The 19,639-nt window shown below is 38.4% G+C and overlaps 1 protein-coding gene across 1 annotated transcript in view; it reads left to right on the top strand.

The window, feature by feature from the left end:
• The first annotated feature begins 429 nt into the window (after positions 1-429).
• TTC33 (tetratricopeptide repeat domain 33) overlaps positions 430-19,639 on the top strand; it is a 43,758-nt gene continuing 24,548 nt past the window's right edge. The window contains exons 1-2 of the mRNA XM_038123581.1: positions 430-946; positions 1,134-1,362. Coding sequence (XP_037979509.1) covers positions 1,142-1,362 — 221 coding nt within the window. The 5' untranslated portion in view covers positions 430-946; positions 1,134-1,141. The remainder of the gene's footprint in view (positions 947-1,133; positions 1,363-19,639) is intronic.

The following is a 19,639-nucleotide window of genomic DNA, read 5'->3' as shown; positions in this document are numbered from 1 at the left end:
AGCTGGCTCACCTGATCCGATTGACCCTTTCCCCCTCGATTTTGTAAACTCTTGCTGCAGAAAAGGAGTTTGAGATGAAACAAACTCTGTTTTTTAATCGCCACGTATTTTAAGCCCCTGTGGCGATGAGCCTCCTCTCTCATCTTCACTCAGCCTTTCCCTCGCACTACGGATGGGGCTTTTCTCTCGGTATGGGTCTCTGTAAGTAGGGATCAGTTTTAAACATTGCCACCCTGCAGTTTTAGAACCTGTGTTTTCTTTTTATTGAGGGTTTTTGTTTGGTTTGTGTGTTTTGTTTTTTATTTTTTTTTTTGGGGGGGGTTGTTTTTTGTGTTTGGTTTGAGTTTTTGTTGTTGATTTGTGTTGGGCTTTTTTAATGCTTTTGGGGGGGTGGGGTTTTTTGTTTGTTTGTTTGTTTTGTTTTGTTTTGTTTTGTTTTGGTTCTGGTGTTTTAGTTGCGGTGTTGGCTTTTTCCCGTGTAGAGGAAAAAGCCGTGCTTGTGAGCCTGGGTCACTTCTCCTTACGGGACTTCCCGGCCGGAGCCGCCTCTCCGTGGTGCATGGCTGCTGTCCCAGAGCGCAGTCGGGACGCGCGGGGGACATTCCCGCCGTCCCGCACCTGTCCCCGTGTGACACTCGAGCACCGTGGGCAGTGGCACTCCCAGGCCCGGCTGTTCTGTCCCCTCCAGCCGCGCTCTCCGCCGCTGCCTCACAGGCACAGGAGCGGCGAGGCCGCCGGCGCCTCACGGCACCCTTGCGGCCCTGCCGCCCCGCGCCCGGGCGAACTACGGCTCCCGGCTGTCCCTGCCGGGGCCACGGGCACCGCCGCCGCCCTTGCTCCTTCCTGCTCCTGCTCGGTTCCTGCCGTGCCGCCCCGCCTTTCCGCTTCCTGCCGCGGGCCGGGGCTGGCGCTTCCAGTCGGGAGACGCGGCTGGCGGCAGCGCCAGGTACCGCCGCGGGCGTCCGGGCTGTGCGTGCCTCAGCGACAGCTCCGGTGCAGCCGGTCGGATAAATTCTGTGTGGGGGAGTGCCGCTCTGTATTACTGCTTTAGCTTCGAGATGAGCGAGGGGTGATTTTCCTGCTGTGTACTTAAAAGCAAAATTACCTAACTATTTAAAATGCATTCTTCCTAGTTCTCCAGATGGCTTCTTTTGGGTGGAAGAGAAAGATTGGTGAGAAGGTCTCAAAAGCTACTTCTCAGCAGTTCGAAGCAGAAGCTGCCGATGACAAGGATCTGGGTGACGATGATGATGCTAACTGGGTGCTCGCAGCTAAGAGAAGAAAGGAGGTTCTCTTAGAAGATTGTGTAAGGAAAAGTAAGGAGCTCAAGGATGAAGGTGCAAATTTGGCTGAAAATAGGAGGTACTAAAGTTGTCTTACTCTTTTTTCATTGACTGAAAAGCTGAAAAGCTGCTGAAAAAGCTGCTGCATGATATTTTAATCTCTTCTCTAAACACTAGTAATTTGCTAGTATCTGCATAATTTGAAAAGTGATAATTTCTTTAATTCCACCTTTACTGCTGGATATGAAATAAGTTTTTGTCTTTGGTGGTGTTGTCAGTTGGGAAACAAAGTATATATTCCACCTTATCTTTGCATGTTCTCGTAACAGCAGCAACAGCAAAGATTGCATTGCCACTTGGGGCATAGTGATAATGAGATTATAGAGATTTCTATATTTGGTGAAATCAGGAGGAACATCAATAAGACTATTATTACCCTGGACTTCCGGAGGGCAGAGTTTGACTTATTTAGGAGAATTATTCAGAGAGTTCCTTGGGAGGCAACCCTTAATAACAAAGGAATCCAAGAAAGGTGGGTGAGATCTTGAGGGCAGAGGAAGAGACTGTCCCTGTGTGCTGAAAGATGAGTCGATGAGGCAAACATCCAGCCTGGATGGGAACTTAGGAATAAAAAGGGGATGTATCTTTGGAAGGAGGGTCAGGTCTCTCTCTCAGGAAGTATTTAAGGGGATTGCTAGGGCATATAGAAAAAAAAAATTAGGGAGGCCAAAGCTCAGTTTGAACTTAATTCGGCAACTTTTGTAAAGGATAATAAAAAAAACTTTTACAAATATATTTGGCAAAAAGGAAGGGTAAGACCATCCTTTTTTCTCTACTGGTTGTGGGAGGGAACTTTGTAACTGCAGGTGAGGAGAAGGCAGAGGTGCTTAATGCCTTCTTTGCCCAGTCTTTAGTGGGAAGGTGGCTTGTCCTCAGGACAGCTGTCCTCCTGGGTTGGTAGATGGTGACACGGAGCAGAGTGGTTCCCCCCATTATCCCAGAGGATGCAGTCAGAGAACTGCTGAGCTGCTTAGATGTTCGTAAATCTATGGGACCAGATGGGATCCATCCCAGGGTGATGAGGGAGCTGGCAGATGAGCTTGCAAAGCTGCTCTCCATTGTTTACCAACAGTCCTGGCTCACTGGTGAGATTCCAGATGACTGGAAGCTGGCAATGTGATGCCCATTCACAAAAAGGGTGGGAAGGAGGATCCTGGTAATTATAGACCAGTTATCCTGACCGCAGTACTCCGTAAGGTGATAGAACAGTTTATATTGAGTGTGATCATGCAGCACTTGCAGGATGGCCAGGGTATCAGACCCAGCCAGCAGGGGTTTAGGAGGGGTAGGTCATGTTTGACCAACCTGCTCTCCTTTAATGACCAGGTGACCTGCCTGGTGGATGTGGGAAAGGCTGTGGATGTTGTGTACCTGGACTTCAGCAAGGCCTTTCACACTGTCTCCCACAGCATGCTGCTAGCTTTTCCAACTCCTGGAAAAGCTGGCAGCCCACTGCTTGGACCGGAGCACTCTGTTGGGTTCAGAACTGGCTGGATGGCTGAGCCCAGAGAGTGGTGGTGAATGGTGCTGCATCCAGCTGGCCTCGAGAAAAGGAGACTCAGAGGTGACCTTATCACTCTTTGCAACTTCCTGAAAGGTGGTTGTATTCGGATGAGGGTTTGTCTCTTTCTCCAGGCAGCAACTGACAGAAGGAGAGGACATAGTCCTAAGCTGCGCCAAAGGAAATATAGGTTGGATATTTGGAAGAAGTTTTTTACAGAAGGGGTGATAAAGTACTGGAATGGTCTGCCCAGGGTGGTGGTGGAGTCACCCCCCCCGGATGTGTTTAAAAAAAAGACTGGATGTGGCACTCGCTGCCATGAGGTATTAGGGCATGGGTTGGACTTGGTGATCTTGGGGGTCTCTTCCAACCTAGTGATTTTGTGATTACAGAAGTCAAAAGATGAAAAACTGACTGGATCTGAAAGCTGAAAGGGTAAATAGGATGCAGGGTGATAAGCCATACCATAAGTAACACTTTTGCCACTCTTGAAAATTTGTCTTTTTTCTCTTACTGAGAGTAAGCCTATTTGCCTGTGCACAGTGCCCAGGCAAATACTGCCAAGCAGCTAATGTGCTGTTAATCTGCCTTGTGCTTTGTTAAGTCAGGTACAGGGAGCTGCTGCGAGTGCCCTCTGAGTATTGGGAGTTTGCCATTTCTGGAAGGATATTGCAAGAGTGGTTCCATTGTCTTGTTGTGCTTCAAGCAGGAAGTCCTTTTGGAGTTGAGGTGTGTTAGAAGAGGGAGAGGTGGACTGTAAATTGTGTATCAACTAGATATTTTGGCCAGATCTTCACTGGAGGGGGAAGAAACAGTTCTGAGAATAGTCCCTTTAAAATCTTCAGAATTCTTTGACATGTGAATTTTTATCCTTTCTTTACTTTTAAGAGCATCTTTATTGTCCCAGATCAGAGATAATATTTTCCGGGTAGAAATATTACCAAGATGTCAGTAGGTGCTTCTGTGCTGTTAAACTTTTTGTCTTAAGAAGTATCATGCTAAAAAAGGGTTCCCTGGACAATGTGGAAGAGAGAACAACTTGGAAGTTTAATGCAGGCAAGTTTATATATCATAATAAACATACTGTGAGTATGGTTGGGTCTGATTTAAAAAAAATAGAGGAATAAATACAAAATCTCTTTGAGAAAAGGCTTATTTTCAAATATTTAAATACAGTTTCCTCAAAGGTTGCTCAAATAGTGACACTGTTCAGTGAGTGACTTGAGTTGATACTTTTGTGTTCCTGAGGCCTGTAATTTCTGAATAAAATTTTGAAGTCTTTTAAAGTTGAGTTTAAATTAAAACCAAGTTAAACTTAATAAGTTTTAAGCATCCTGCCATCGTATTAATCAATAGATTTTAATGCAGTAGTTGCATAAGTGGGTTACATTACTATTAATAATTGAAAACACAGAATGTACAAATTAGTAGTCAATTAACATCTCTGTTTTTAACAACAGAAATAAATCATAGATTGGTCTACATAAGGTAGATCCATTTTGTCCTTTAAGGAATACAGAGATAGCTAAATATTTTTATCTAATCTTGTATCTTTAATACATCCTGTACTTACCTATATAAAATGGATGGATTTTTTTTTTTTGTTGTAAATTTCTGTCTTTGGTTATACATATCCTTGTATTTTGCTTTGGATGTTGCATATCTTTTCTCTATGTTCTTTGATTTTTTTGGGTGTATTTTTTTGGTGTAAAGTGCGGTAAGTCTCTTGACAGAGAGGGTGGCTGATACTCTGTTGTAGATGTGGTTTAGGGCAGGGACATACTGAACAGCAGGTAATTTTTGATGCTTTTGATATCTTCACTTGGTCTTAAAAACTGAGTTCTCCATTACCTGTTGAATAGAAAACAATACAAAAGCTTCATCCATCCATAAGTAGCAATGTAAGCATTTTCTGTGAATTTAGGGAGAACTATCTCTCATCAGAAGTGCTTATAAGAACTACTGAGAAACTCTGAATGGCTTACAACAGGTATGCTGAAGAAGTTAACGTTCATATCTGAGGCTCAACAGAAATTGCCACTTGAACTCACAGTTTCCATCAGTTACTCCAGCACAATCTACAGTTCAGGCAGTGATGGTGATGTGGTGCTGTTGGGGTACATAAACTTCAGACAGATTTTCTCTTTTAAAAATTTATATTCGTACAGGTTTTACTCTTTCTGACAGAAAGTGGTTGCTGTGATTCCGTTCAGGCCTAGACCACATAGGTCTATTTCTTGAAATACGCATTTGCACAGCATAAGCAGACTCATGTAAATAATGATATACTTAAGGTGGATGGTGTCCTGAAATATCAAAGTATGCTAACAGTTAAAAAAATACCTGTGTTGGATTGTGTAGCATTGTAGAAGAAAAGCAAAGACCTAGCACTAGAAAGTAACAAAGGTTGGTTCTTAGTTAGTGTTACTTGTGGAGTGAAGGGGATCCTAAAAGAAAAACTTGTGAAGAAGCAGGGGGCGAAAAAAAAGAAAGAATGGAAGTAATAAATTAATTTCTTACGGTGGAGAGACTCTGAGGTAACGTGCATGGCAGAAATTAATATGATGAATTTTAAAAGCAGGCCCACTATTACTTAGCTAAAATAGTCATTACACATTTATGCTTTATTTGTCTGCTCAGCTTACTTTTTGGGTAAGGGGAGGCGGTGATAGTGTTACAAGCCCCATCATGGTTTTGTTACTCTCTGTGTACACCATAAGCCTGTTTGTGTGGAAAAGTGAGAGCTCACTGTTTGGTGTTTGGTAAGTGGGGTCTCAGTGTTTCTCTAGGGTAGGGAATAATGAATAAGCTTCTCAGGCACCAGAATTCATGCAGCCTGTGTTATTTGCTTGCTGTCAAAGTTGGGAGTGGCAGCAGGGGAATATTTGGGAGGTGGTGAAAACGCTCTATGGATTTTCAGCTTTTGTGGAACTGTTTGAGGAGTATTTGTACCTGCTGTAATGTGTGTGCATGAACCTGATAAGCTGAGCAGACAAACAGAAGAAAAACAGTGATGAAGACGACAGTTTCTGATCCATATTTTGCATTTTTTTGTGGGATGGGAAAAAAGATTAGGAGTCTACCAGAAAAATGTGTTAAACTAAGTTGATCATCACAGTGGGGGTGTTACTGTGAAAAACACTGTTAAGGAGAGACTGACCTAGAAATTTGATAAGTAGGCAGTGTTAAAGACAGCTTGTAAATTTGTGATCTTGTCAGAACAGCAGTAAAAGGCAGATAAAAGAAGTATTTGTATGCTCATTTGATGTGCGAGAAGGAGCAGGGAAACAAATACGTACAAACATGCACACAGTCTTTTGGGAACAGGCACATGGTGTTATTCTTTAGGCTGGCATGTGCAGGGCAAGGAGGTGACCTTTGATGATCCCTGTGGATCTCTTCCAACAGGGTATTCTGTGATTTCTATAAACAAAATATTGTCTCTTGGTGGAAAGTATGGAGAATATTCTAGAGGACAATTTTTTTGCTTATAGGAAACTTGAAATACTGGTGAATTATCCATCTTGAGACACCAAGTATGGATGTGCCCACACACACTCAAGTTACAAAAAAAAAGACAACTGAAAACAATACTAAAACCCAGTAACCCCAATCCAGTTTTTTTTTTTTGTGTTGCTAGTCCTACACTGTTTTAAATCCAGCGTAAGTTCACATGTTGTGCCTTAGTATTTTGGACAAAGCAATTTGCAATTGCAGTGTTATTTGACTGGGAGGGTGGAAAGCCTTTGGCTCTGGCCACATGGTTAAGAAATGGTTGAGGTGCAGGTAAACAGTGAAGTATGATGTCCTTAAATACATGGCACGTGAGAGCTAAAAGCAGGAAGAAAAACTTCTGTCAGACTTGCGTCCTCAGTGTTATTGAGTTGCCTGTCCCTGCAGTAGCTCTGCAACCATCCCTGTGCAGTTTTCAAACCTCAAACTTCTGCAGCTGCCCAGCAAGTGGCGATAGAGCTCTTCTCAAAGTGCCCTGATGAGGTGCAGGATTTCTGTTGGCTGTAGACACTGTTGGGTTTAAATTCTAAATTCGCAATGATTTGTGTTTTGTTGTTTTTTTTTTTTCAATTTTGCCAAATAGAAGTTAATACTGCTTTCGCATCTCATGATGTTTATTGCGCTAAAAAGGAGTAAAAATTTTCATCTTGATTGGGAAGGTCATATTTTCAGGTGGAACACTCTCACATTAGAGGTTGCCCTATATTAAAAAAAAAATTTTTCACTTTGTCACTTGGTGTCTAGATTAGATTGATTAATAATATTTTACTTTTTATTTCCGTTAGCTTTTGCAAGTGCAAATTAAACAAGGACAGGTCAAAGTGCAGTGACTAAATTGGTCTGCAGGTAGCAGACCAATTTTCATGAAACTGTTTACTTTTCTAGAGGGATTAATTTTTTAGAATTGCTTAATTTTCTAATCTGTTGAAAAGAACTGAACTTTTCTGAATGGTCATTTTTTCCACATTTTAGCAGCTGAGACTTTTCTCTGATGTGAATGCCAGCATGATTCCCAGATGGGTAGTTAGTGATTCTTTAGCTATATACACTGAAATTGAGTTTGTTTTTCTCACTAGACATTGTAGCTTGTCAGATGATGAGGCACACATCTTTAAAAAGTATGCTTAGAGTAGTGGTAGGTCAAGTGTTTAATGTCTATCAGGTGGAGCAGATTTTAACAGTTTCATTTATTCCATTTACCCATGTGTGTTAGGTTTAGATTATGGTAAGTACTTGATTAAAATTAGTTATGAAAGTAATAAAATTGTTTTCAGATTATATTACTAATTCATTTTGATGCAACTAAGATGGCAAAGGATAGACATCATTGTGTTGAAATTGCTTTTCAAGTTTCAGTCAATAAAACTGAAGTTACTTACATAATACAGTGCTAATAAAGAGGTTTTCCAGAAGATCCTAGCAGCTGTCTTTGGCAAAAACTTTTCATCAGTTTAATCAGCTGAGTTACATTATAGAATAGCCTAGAAAAAATAGGTTATGTTAGAGAGAAGAGGGATCCAGGAAGAGCGGGCAGCATTTGTTTCAAGTTTTCTCCCCTAAACTCAATAGTAGTTTTTCCCAATGAAATCATGAAAAGGTGAATAAGAGTGCTATGTGGATATGTTGGAAGCTCCTGACAAAATCCAGATCTAAAATGGAAATTTACAAGAGGCAAGGGCAGAGCTGTGTGACGCAGTCAGACCACAGAGACTCTGTCTTAGTATGCAGGGGCAGGGATAAAGTTGGCAAAGCCACAGCCTGTGTGGAGTCAAATCTGGGGAGGGATGTGAAGGGCAGCAATAAGAAAGGCTTGTACAGGTGTATCAGCTTCAAAAGGAAAAGAAGCAATAATCTGGGTCTTCGACTGGTGGGGGTGGAGAATCTAGTGACAGAGGATGCAGAACAAGCACTCACTGTCTGCTTTGCCTTGGTCCTTACTGTAAGTGTTGCCTTCAGGAACCCCAGGCTCACTGACCGCAGGGAAAGTCTGGCTCAAGGAAGACTTAACCTTTGTGAGTCAGACTAAAATGTTCAGATAAACCTGATGTATAGAAGTTCATGGTACCTGATGGGGTCCATCTCGGAGCGGTACAGGAGCCGGTTGATGTCACTGCAAAGAATCTACAACTGCACTTGACAGGTTTTGACAGCAGCGCATGGTTCCTGCGAGCTGACAGACTGATGGGGACTGGTGTCGATTGTCCGTTCGTGTTGATACTGTGGACAGGAGCCTGAGCAACCTCCTTTAGTCGACCCTGCTTTGAGCAGCTGATCTGATTAGATGATCTCTAGAGTTTCATTCCAATCTTGGCCTTTTTGTAAGTATATCCCATTAAAACTTCAGACACATTTAGAATACAGAAGGTAGTTCCTGTGACTTTTTAAATTTTGATTCACTAGAACAGGTATCTTTGGTGGAATACTTTGGGTGAGGAAACAAATAAAAAAACTGTACTGCCTTCTTACCATCTCTGCTAATTGGTCTCATTTAAAGCAAAGATGTGTTTTAAATTAAAAAAAAAATAAAAGGATTTGATTCAGTAGATAATCTAAGAGTCTATGAACTTTAGTGTCTGGCTTCAAGAATAAAGTCTCAGTTTCTGTTATAGTATATTGGCAATGTTGACTCTTTCTTAGACTCTTTCATAATCCAAAAGTCCTACAGAGTTTGAATTTTTATGATTAGTGTAGTAGAAGTTGCTGGAAAATGCTTATAATGAAACCTGAAGTGTGTAGTAAGTACTCATGCCTACTGTTCCTTGTAGGCTAAAAATAAGTACTCATGCCTACTGTTCCTTGTAGGCTGTTTAGTATGAGTTTGCATGTAATTTGCATACCAGGTACAATTAGCTATTTTACATAATGCTTATGTCCTTCAGAGTGAATTGCCAATACCAGTGTTCTGCAGACAAAATGAAAAGTTTTAGCATCAGTAATTATTTGATTGAGAGTTTTCTTGGGTCAGTCATGCAAAAATGCAGAGAACATAAGTAGATTTCATACTGTAAGTCAAATTATACACTGCAAATAGGGGCTTGATTAAAACTGTCATGAGTTCTAGTCAAAGTACCTGATCACTTTTTAAAAAGTTTTTCAGTGTTTAGCATTACTGTCCATATTGTGTCTATATAAAACTTCCTAACTGTTACGCTTCCTTGGGAATGCTGTACACGTCGTATGCTCACTAAAGAGGCAAAGGGTGTGTAAGCTGGAAGTCCTGGCTGCACAACACATGAGCTGAAACAGAAAAGACTGAACAAGTACAGACTTTGTACCTTTGTTTTTGGAGAAAGCATGTTACAACTTCTCTTTTATTAGTCAGAATGTATGGATTTTTTTAGGCCTCATAACCTTTCTACAGAATTAAAAAAGTGCAGAGAGTATTCTGCAGTGTTTAAAACCTTCCTGTAAGCTATTGTGTAAAGTAAGACATTGATTATTTTGTCTCAGTTAATTTTATTGCTAGCTTTATTTTGTTCATCACTTACTGATAGAGTTGCTGCTTCCTGGTGATGCATCTAGGTGGCCCCTTTCATTGAGAAGTAAGTTCTTTGCAGACTGCTTAAGCAGTTAATTCTCGTTTAAGTTGTAATTTATCTTTAAATTAGCTATTTTCTTTTCGTTCTGGGAAACGCTGTTTTCCAGCAGCTGGTTATTATTTGTCAAAGCAGGAGTTCAGTTATGAAATTATTACTAATTTAGTGCAGATTTTTCTGAGAGTGAGTCCAAGAATTGTAGATTATTTAAGCTGTACCCAGAGTTTGAATAGTTTTGAGAGTATTTTTTTGTTAGAATTGTTGTTCCTTGAGGATATTGAAATGTGACACCATATGAGCCATCTGTATTTGAATTTGTGCATATTTCTGTATGTATGTATTTGTAAACAGAAGCCGAAGGAATATTCTTGTGCCAGCTGTAGACTGTGGAATCATTTATATAAGTCTTTATAGATATATTTATATTTTTCCTCAGAGAAAGCGTAATTTAATTGGTGCCTATGTATCATTCTGTATAATTTAGGCAGTTGTTGTCAGCCAAGACAAGAATCAGTATTCATTCAAGGTCTCTTGACAGTGTGAGGAGAAAGAGGTGAGAAAGAGGTGCAGCCTGTGAGGTGACTGCAGAGTGGATGCAGTCCTCCTGTAAACACCTCAGGTGAGGTATCTAAACGTAGGTGAGGGTGTGAGAGGAACTGGGCCTAGCAGTGCTTTTTTGGAGGTGAAGGAAGGGTAATTTGTGTTACCTGCCTTTGTATTTATGTCTAGAGGGTCTGTTCTTTCTGTGCATGGAGCATAATTTACAGAATTTATAAATGAAAAGCTGTGTTTTTTCACTGGGTATGTCTTGTGCAGTGATTTTTTTAAGTAAACTCTTCAAAAATATGTCTGTTTACTTAACATTCTTCTCATATTTAAATATGTAGAGAATGTTACTGGAACCAAAGAAGCATAAAAAAAAAGTTTTTAAGTGTTTCATCAGTATGTATTAATTTTTAATGTATATGTTAATGTCTCTGTGTAGAGTATTCCTGCCTTACAGTTCCTGTTTTCTGTCCTTTCTCTATATATGAATGAATACTTGTCTCAGATTTTTATATGCAGTAATCAGTTGTTTATAGATTTTTACATTACTTTCTGGTCCTCTTGTTTTGTCCCATTCCTAGCATGCTTTCCAGACAACTTTCATTTATGACAAAGAGTAGGACAGTTGCATCTAATCCGAGAATACCTCTGTGGTACTTCTTAACTATGTAACATACTGGACAGTAAATAAAAAAACCATAAAAATATAAATATTGATATTGCATTACTTTTATTTTCATTTTACTCATTACGATAATATTTTGCATTTGATTTTTTATCACTCACTATCGTAGCTGTGCTTGAAAAATTAAAATACATGAAAGCACATGGGCTGGCATATTTCTAGCCTTGTAAAGCATACACAGGTGGAGTCATTAACTCTACCATTTTTTACTTAATTTTTCTGGCAGTCTGATTTTCCTTGAATCTGATGTTTATATGCCATCTGCCAGTCTTTGAGATATTTTCCCACATGAACATTCACAACCTTCTGCTGCATACGAGGGACAGTGAGTGTACCTAGCAGAGTGCTACTGGTGCATTCTTTTTTCTCCTCCCAAGTGCTGTGTTGAGGTGAAGTGCTTCAGTGTGAGTTTCTCTCACAGTTGGCTTGATTTCTGAAACTGTCTTCATTCCTTTTCTCTTCCTGCATGTTAGTGGGATAAACTGCCTGAGACAGGGATCATCTTTTAAAATAGGTGACATGGTGGGAATATAGCCAGCACTACTGCCATCCTCCAAAAGTCAATTTCTGCTGGCAGGTCTGTATTGGTAGAGGCATCTAGAGGTTCATGTGAATTCTTGGATGCAAAAGTCTACCTATCAGGTTAAAGAATATGCTTGAGCTTAGAGATTTTTCCTATAACTTCAGTTAGGAATTCTAATGGTGCAGCTTTTAAATGTAGGCAATTCTATTATTTATATGCCTAGCAAAATAAAATTTAGCAAAACCTAGTAATTTAAAATAATAATCTAAGCAGTTTTTGTAGAGAAATACAAACTGGGACCTTTTGCACATCCTTCATGGAGTCCCCTATATTAATTATATCATGTATTACAACATGGATACTGTAAAATGTGATCATATCTAAGTTTTTTAAAGTGATGGTTTTGTTGTTTTGCTTTTTGTCCAGACCTAGTGTTAAATACGTGTAATTCCTTTTACTTGAATAATGAAACCTTTGTATTTAGAAATATTTTTTTCATAATATTATTTCTTTTCATAGGGGAAGAAGTAGGGAAAAAAATTAAGTGGTTTCCAAATTTAATAACTTTGGCCAGTTGCTCTGTAAGTGTAGTTACTGTTGGTGACAAAGATAATATCCCCCTCCACTGCCTCTGTCATTCATGGAATTTAATTTTGAAATAGTAATTTAGTATCCCTTGCCCAGTCCTTACTGAACATGATGTGTACCCATTGTCCATATCTTCCAAAATTAAAATGTACTGATTTTAAGGGATCGTAATTGACCGTTTGGTTCAGTGATTTTCTACAGAAGTAGGATACAGCAGTGTACTTCGTTATAAGGTCTTGGTTCCTGTACATATGTCAGCTTGTCTTCTAGTTCCCTAAATGGTGCCCTCCATGTCCTGTGGCATATTGTGAAAGTATTCTTAAACTGAAAAGGATGCTTGGCAGTAAAGTCTTAGAATAAAAACTCTCTATCAACTTCTTGTTCAGCCAAGTCTTTTGAAGAGTTACCTCAAATGGCAAATGGGGAAAATTGACAGTGGTGCGTTCTCAGTTTATATTGTAGGACTGATTCTCAGTTTATATTGTAGCACTGATGGTTGTTAATGAGTTGACTTCATAACATTAACTACTACCACAAGAATACTGCTTGGAAGGTTCCTGTAAAGTAACATATGGTCATCAAATTTATAGGACCTTAATTTATAGTGTATCTTGACTTCCTCTATTGTTTTTTGTCCCATTGATTTATTTATGTGGCAGTTAACAATGCAGTAATTTTGTAGACAGTTGTTAAATTATGTCACGGCTGAGTTAACCAAGAGCTAGGGCTAGCGTGTGCATTCTCCCTAGCTTTGGTTGTTTTGAAGTGCCTGGTCAGAGATTGCAGTTCTACCACTGGATAAACTCACCTGAGTTGGGGGTCGATGTGACCCAGTTCTGCTGCTCTTTCATTTCCACTACTTTGCCATTGTCCCTTTTTTTTTTGTTTGTTTGTTTTTTGTGGTTTTTTTTTTGTTTTTACCCTGGGGGAAGCCAGCTCAAAGTACCAATTAGTCACAGCACTGCAGAGGAAGCCTGGCTGGAAAATAGTCTCTTTCTGGTTGGTGCTTCTGATCTGGTTCATAAATGCTTTTGACAAAATAGCCAGAAAAATGGGAGTGAATGGCCAAACAGCAGGGGAAGAGCGGAGAAGTTACTTCATTTATGCTATGTTGTTGTCTAGTTTTTGCCTGTGTTATGTTCCTGTATTGCACATAAAATTTGAAATTGTTATCGGTGAATTTGTTTGCAACAACTTGTAGTTGTTACAATTTTAAAATACTCATCTGTTTTCAGATGAGTCTTTTTGTCTCACTTCTATCGTTAGACTGTGAACAAACTACTTCTAATTAGTTCATTTTTTTTTCACTTCATTAGTTCACTTTACTAGCAGTTATTTTCTACAATTTTAGCAGTACAAACTAAAATACACTTTTTTGATGGGGGGTGGGGGCAGAGAGAGTCCTAACATGACAGAAATGTTAAAATACACTGTCAAGCACTTTTGGTAAATCATCTGACCCATATGAAATTGGTGATAGACATTGTGTATTTTTCTTAGTAGTCATTTGGGGGACCAGTACATTTGTCCTGGTCTCAAAGAGAAGACTCAGTATTTACAGTATCATCCTCAGTACATCCTACAGTATCATCCATCAATTTTATACTGCTGTGTTTAAATACTGAAATTCGGATGTTTTAGACAGGGACCATACCTTTCCACCTATGAATGCTGTCCAGTACACTTGTGACATATAGTGAAAGAGGTAATGCAAGCCTCCTCTCTTCCTTTTTGTGCCTGCTGAAAAGCAGTCACAGAAATTTTGTTTTTATGAACTTTGCTATTTTGCAGTCAGTTCAAACCAATTAATAACAAGCTGCCATTCTTATCACAAATTAGATATACTTTCATGCCTGTCCCTGGAGTTTTACTGGCTCCAGCAACTAAGTGACAAGTATTAAAACAATGTTTTGTCTTTGACCTGTCAGCTGGGAATAGAAAGCCAATGTAGTAGACCATGCATGGCTTAAGTTTTTTGTCTTCTGCAAAAATTAGGAAATTACTTTTAAACAAAATGCAGTTCATAGTTGTGGGTTTTTTTTCAGCAACAGTCTTTGGATAAGAGATCTTGGCAGTGAATAATGGATTGTGTTCAGCTGGCTCCACAGTCCTGTTTTTACTGTTAAAAAATAGGAGACACCTGTTAAATATGTTGAATAGCATAAACTTACTGAAAGGAGTCTGCAGCCTAGACTTCTCTGTAGTAAGCTGTATTTGTCTGGAAGATTTAACATGAACTTTTCTTTTCCTGGGAATTGGCTCTTGTGACAATAAATTCGCCTTCAGTGAATTTGGATGTTGATATAAATGTTTTTTATATTGGTTTTATTCTAGGCTGTGAGGGAAAGTCATCTGTTTGTTAGAAGGTTAACCTTTCCTAGTGTTGCTCACATAGTTTATTTTCCTTGATAGATTTGAAAGATTGTGTATTTTAAAACAGATTTGTCATTTAGTTGTGTTTCAACTTCCAGTCGTCAAAGAGCATTTCTGATTTGAATTTGATTAGTATTTACTGAGACCTCAAAAAGGACTTAAATAGGGGCTTGATAAAGAAAAGGTGCACATATAGCATTCTGGGGGTAGGATCACATGCTGAGATTGAAATGAAAATTTTCCAGTCCAGAAAATAAACTTTGTTTTAGTCAGCCCCTGCTACACCATCTTTCAGATTAGAAAGTTTTTTTGAAGAGCTCTGAGTATGAAGGTAGTAGGATGCTGTTTGCTAAAATGCATTTTTATTATGTGTTGAGTTTCATTACTATCACAATGGCTGTTTTGTTTGGTGAAGTAATTCTCCTGCGTAATTCCAGTGTGACACTCCAGTGTAGTTCTCCAAATGGAGAATTATACTGGGGAGCTGCCTGGTACCTTAAAACAAACTGTTGGACAGGTCATAACCATGATTAGGCTGTTCATTTGTTTCAAGGAGCAAAAGCTTTTAAGCTGGCGCAAAGCAGGGACGGGGAAGTAAACTGAGGTAGGTGAGGAGAGTGCAGAACAACTTTGAAGGACTTACCAGAAGGTTGCAGAGTCGTTGGAAGACGTTTGCCTTTCAGAAAGATGGCAGAATTCTGACACTTCTTGATATTGTGGGTGGAATTGAATGAATAATGTTTCAGAAATTACTTATTTTTGTAACTGATTTCTTTTGTGAGAAAAGGAAAAAGACTATTTGTAAAATGTCCTGATTAATTTACAGAATTGCTGTAATAAAAACTAAGGAAGTTTTATACAGATTAAGGGTATTATTACATTGAGCATTGTGTAAGTATGAAGAATCTTTAACCTTTTTTCTGTGTAATTTATTGCTTTTTATTTAATTTAACTGGTTGTGAGGGTGTCCAGGTTACTTCATTTTGGTCTTTATATTCTGATAAAAAATTGAGATTGAGAGAGAAAAATCATAAATATTGAGGAAAACTGGGAAAAACCACCTGACTGAGGTAGTATATGTCTAAATCTAAAGAACATTCATTCTTGCTTTTAGAGTTTGTAGAGCCAGAAATTCCGGAAAAGGAATTTTAGAGATAGACTTCTGTCAGTCAGACTTAAGTATGTTCATTTCAGTGCAATCAGTGCAATCAACCTCATGTGTAAAGAGAGAAAGTAGTAAAGAGTATATGTTAAAGGGTAGTAGTTTCAGCTGTGTGGGAGGTTTATAGAGCACCTGCCTACTTAACTTAGTGGAACTTTAATGAAAAAATAAAATTGCCTTTCAGGTATGAAAATACATTAGAGAAGTATACATTTCCCCTATCTTTGTCTTTTTGTCTGTTTTTGTCTATAACTTTTGTCATTACTATTCATCAGAAAACTTTGTAAAGTAGCTGTAAGTAATAGAAAGAAAGAAAATTAAGCAAAATCACATTAGTTTGGCTTCTACTAGTGTGTGTCTAAAGGATTTCTGAACAAGTGATTCTCAAGACCAGAGTATTGCTTCAAAGGTAGCATAACAGTTTTTTCCTTCCTGCTGCTTTCAGAGGAACTGCTGTTGAAAATATTTTGAGGAACTAAAGCTTTGTATTTAGAATTTCATTCCAGCAATAAAAATGTGTTACTTCTCTGTGAATAGCTAAAGTACTACAGCTGTTGCAGTGTCTGATATTGATTTATATTAATTTGCAGCTTCTGTTTACAATACTAAAATGGTGAACTGATTTTACCAAAACAATACAATTAATTCTGGTTTGAAGCTTGCAGGGTTAGGATAGTCAGTTCTTACTGCTTAAATAATAAAAATAGCAGGTTGAGTTGTAATAAAAATTTATTTCCTTCTTGTATTTTCATGCTGCTCCTGTTTGTCCCTGTTTATTTGGGCTTCCTACAGAGCTCTCAGTTGTAAAATGACTATGAACACCTGATATTAATTATGTTAAATTACAGGTCTGGTCTTTAACAAAGCATTCCACATGTTTATAGATGGTTGAAAAGCAGCTTTTTGACCCTGTAGAGGGATTCTCAGGTGTTGTCTTTTTTACCAGTTGTGGTCTAGTCTGATACTAATGTTGAACATAAAAGCATTTGAAACTGAATTTTAACTAATTCAGTTGTAATGTAATGTAATTAATATTTATCCTTTTTAAAGTTCATAAATGAACTTTAGTACGTTATACAACATACTAAATGTTCCTCTGTGTGAAAATATTTCTCAATGATGTGGAATGTCTTGACAATTGCTGTTCTTGAGTTCTCTAATATGACTTCCACTATGTGTGGATAGCTGTTGTTTCTTCTGTATCAACAAGTCTGTTGTTAGCACTGCCTTTCTAAATAGAAAACAGGTATGTTACCTAACTTGCAGCTATAGATACCGGAGAAATACAGGTAAAAGGTTTGCCTGTCTGAAGAGAAGTTCTGGAATGTTGCTTGGTATCTGGTGCATTAAGGTATTTCACTGTGCATTTTTATACATCTTTGTGTTCTATTTTGTAATTGGCAGCTTAGTGTTAATAATAATAAATACAGGTAGAAATAGATTATTTCTTTTGTCTCGTCGTGAAGGTCAAACATTTATCCATACTTCAAATTTTTACATGGTAAAAACCTAAATACTTCTCACCACAGTCTATCTGTTAATATTTCTATAGTTAATCAGTTATGCAGTCAGTGACAGTAGCAAGATCCTGAGATATTAGGTATTCTCACTTAAAAAATACAGTACCGAGTTCTCAAGACTACTGCAAATGATTAGCAGTGTATTTTTAGCCCTTCTGACAGTCAGCATGATGTAATCTTATTGCAGGTAAGTCAGTTCCTCTGTGCTATATAGGTTTTCTATTAAAGCCATATTTTGAGAGAAAAATATGAAGTAGCAGTGCCAAGTCCAGAGAGGATCTGCAGCCAGGCCAGAAACAAAGCTGTAGAATGTCCAGCATCTAGAATTTTGCATGTGATTGGTGTCTTTTAACTAAGATTTTGTTCACTAATATGCAACTTATTTGTTCTGTTTCCCTGAATAAAAAGGGTTTTTAAAAAGAAAAACATGTGCTTTGAACTTGCTTGTTAACCAGCTATCTAATTCTCTTCAGTCAGAGCTTAAGTAATGATGTCATTTTTGAAGACTAAAGACAAGTATAGGCACATGGATATGTGCTTCCCAAAGCCTCCGTTGGAGACAAAGCCCTGAAATTGCACACACTGATGGCCCAGGAATGAAAATTTGCATTTGTGTTGCAAATTTTCTTGTCTGCTTACAGATAAGTGAGGTATCTGAGTGGGATGGAGCATGAAACAGTGATTGACCAGGTTGTAAAGAATGGGGTAAAGTAAGTCAAAGGCAGCAGAGCCCTCAGCTCACAATTCAATGCAAAATGTACTTGTGAAAAACAGGTTTGCTCACTGCCCATTTCCTCTGTATTTGTTGCTTTAATTATTTACTGCAATGTACTCCATTCCCGTGTTTCAAAAAAGTGATTGTGAAAAAGTAGCGAGTAATTTTTTGAGATTACTTTGTCATATCATATGTGCGGAAATTAAATGTTATTCCTGTGAGAGAGGCTATCTGTCAGATGTGGTACCAGAATCCTGATTCTGTGGCTTTTGGTTTAGGGTACTTGATTTTTTTATATGAACTTATTTATCTTTCTCCAGTATTGTATTTCATAGTTTTTAAATGAGAAAGGTAGTTTCAAAGCTGCATTTGCCTAATAGATACAATGATAGAAATTAGCCATATTTACATTTGTGTCTGGCATAAAAATTAGGAAACTGGTGAGTGGAGCTTACATGAAAAATTTAGTCTTGTAGTTCATTGTCATGATAGATGGTAATTACTTTTGGCACATGATGAAATGGTAATTCCCATCTGTTTTTCTGTGGAAGTTGTTGGGAGAGAGAAGTGTCTTTGAAGTACTTGTGTAGTTATTTAATTTTATGGTATGTTCAGCTGATTCACGTGTAACAGAGCTGTGTGTTCACTGTATAAACCAGATATATTTTCATTTTGTGCACTACAGGTGTCCAGGTGTCAATGTTCTGATATTGAATGGTCTAATATGTACAAGAATAGTGACTCCGACTATGTAGGGTTTGAAATTATGTACTTCAGATATGTTCATGCTGTTTTGCCCCACTGTCAATTCAGAAGAGTTAGTCTTCTCAAAGGGTAGCTGCAGTGAGTTTGTTTATGTCTCTTTTACTGTGGGTTAAGACAGTGAAGTTGTAAAGTAAAGACAGTGTATGGTCAGGTGCCGTTGAAGAATTGCCATGCGCCTCTTGTGTAGCCACACCTAATTGAGACTGTTAAATTAAAACATTTTGTTGAAAGGTCTAGTGGATAATAAAGCAGCTGTTTTTTTTTCATACATAATCAGAAGTGACCTTTGACACTTTTCCACAAAAAAGCCATGTTTTTGTGCTGCAGTGATCATGGTTCACCAATAGTTGTCAGAATTGTCTGACAAAAAATAGGGAAGCTGCTAAAACTTCAGAACAACAGTTTAGAGACATGAAGTAAGATAGTAAGATGTACCAGTCCTACAACTGTTATCAGTGTATATGTGCTGAGGACATCAATTTTCTCTGTGTGTTTAAGCAAACAACTTCTTTTCGCTTTTTTGTGAACTGTTTTTCTGTAAATGCTTTTACTAACTGCTGTACGTCTCCTTCCTCACCCCCAGCAGAAGTACTTTACTGTGAAAGCCTGGCTGTGTTAGAGAAATCTGAAGTTATTAAACCATGTTAAACAAAAAAGCCATGTTACATTCATTCTTCTTTTTCCTTCTTAGTTTTCTCATTTACCTGTTGTTTATCTTTTCTCCCAGAGTCTAGGCCTGCATCATCTCCCAGCTTAAAAAGGGAAGTTTATTCCTGTAATCAGCTTCTGCTTTAATTTTCATTTCTCTTTTTATGTAGTCTGTATAATTACTGACTAGTGTTCTTTTTCTCTGGTTTCCCTGCACTAGG

Source organism: Motacilla alba, chromosome Z (assembly GCF_015832195.1).
Source record: "Motacilla alba alba isolate MOTALB_02 chromosome Z, Motacilla_alba_V1.0_pri, whole genome shotgun sequence".
NCBI classification, from domain to species: domain Eukaryota; kingdom Metazoa; phylum Chordata; class Aves; order Passeriformes; family Motacillidae; genus Motacilla; species Motacilla alba.
This window is presented reverse-complemented; position numbering and strand designations above follow the sequence as displayed.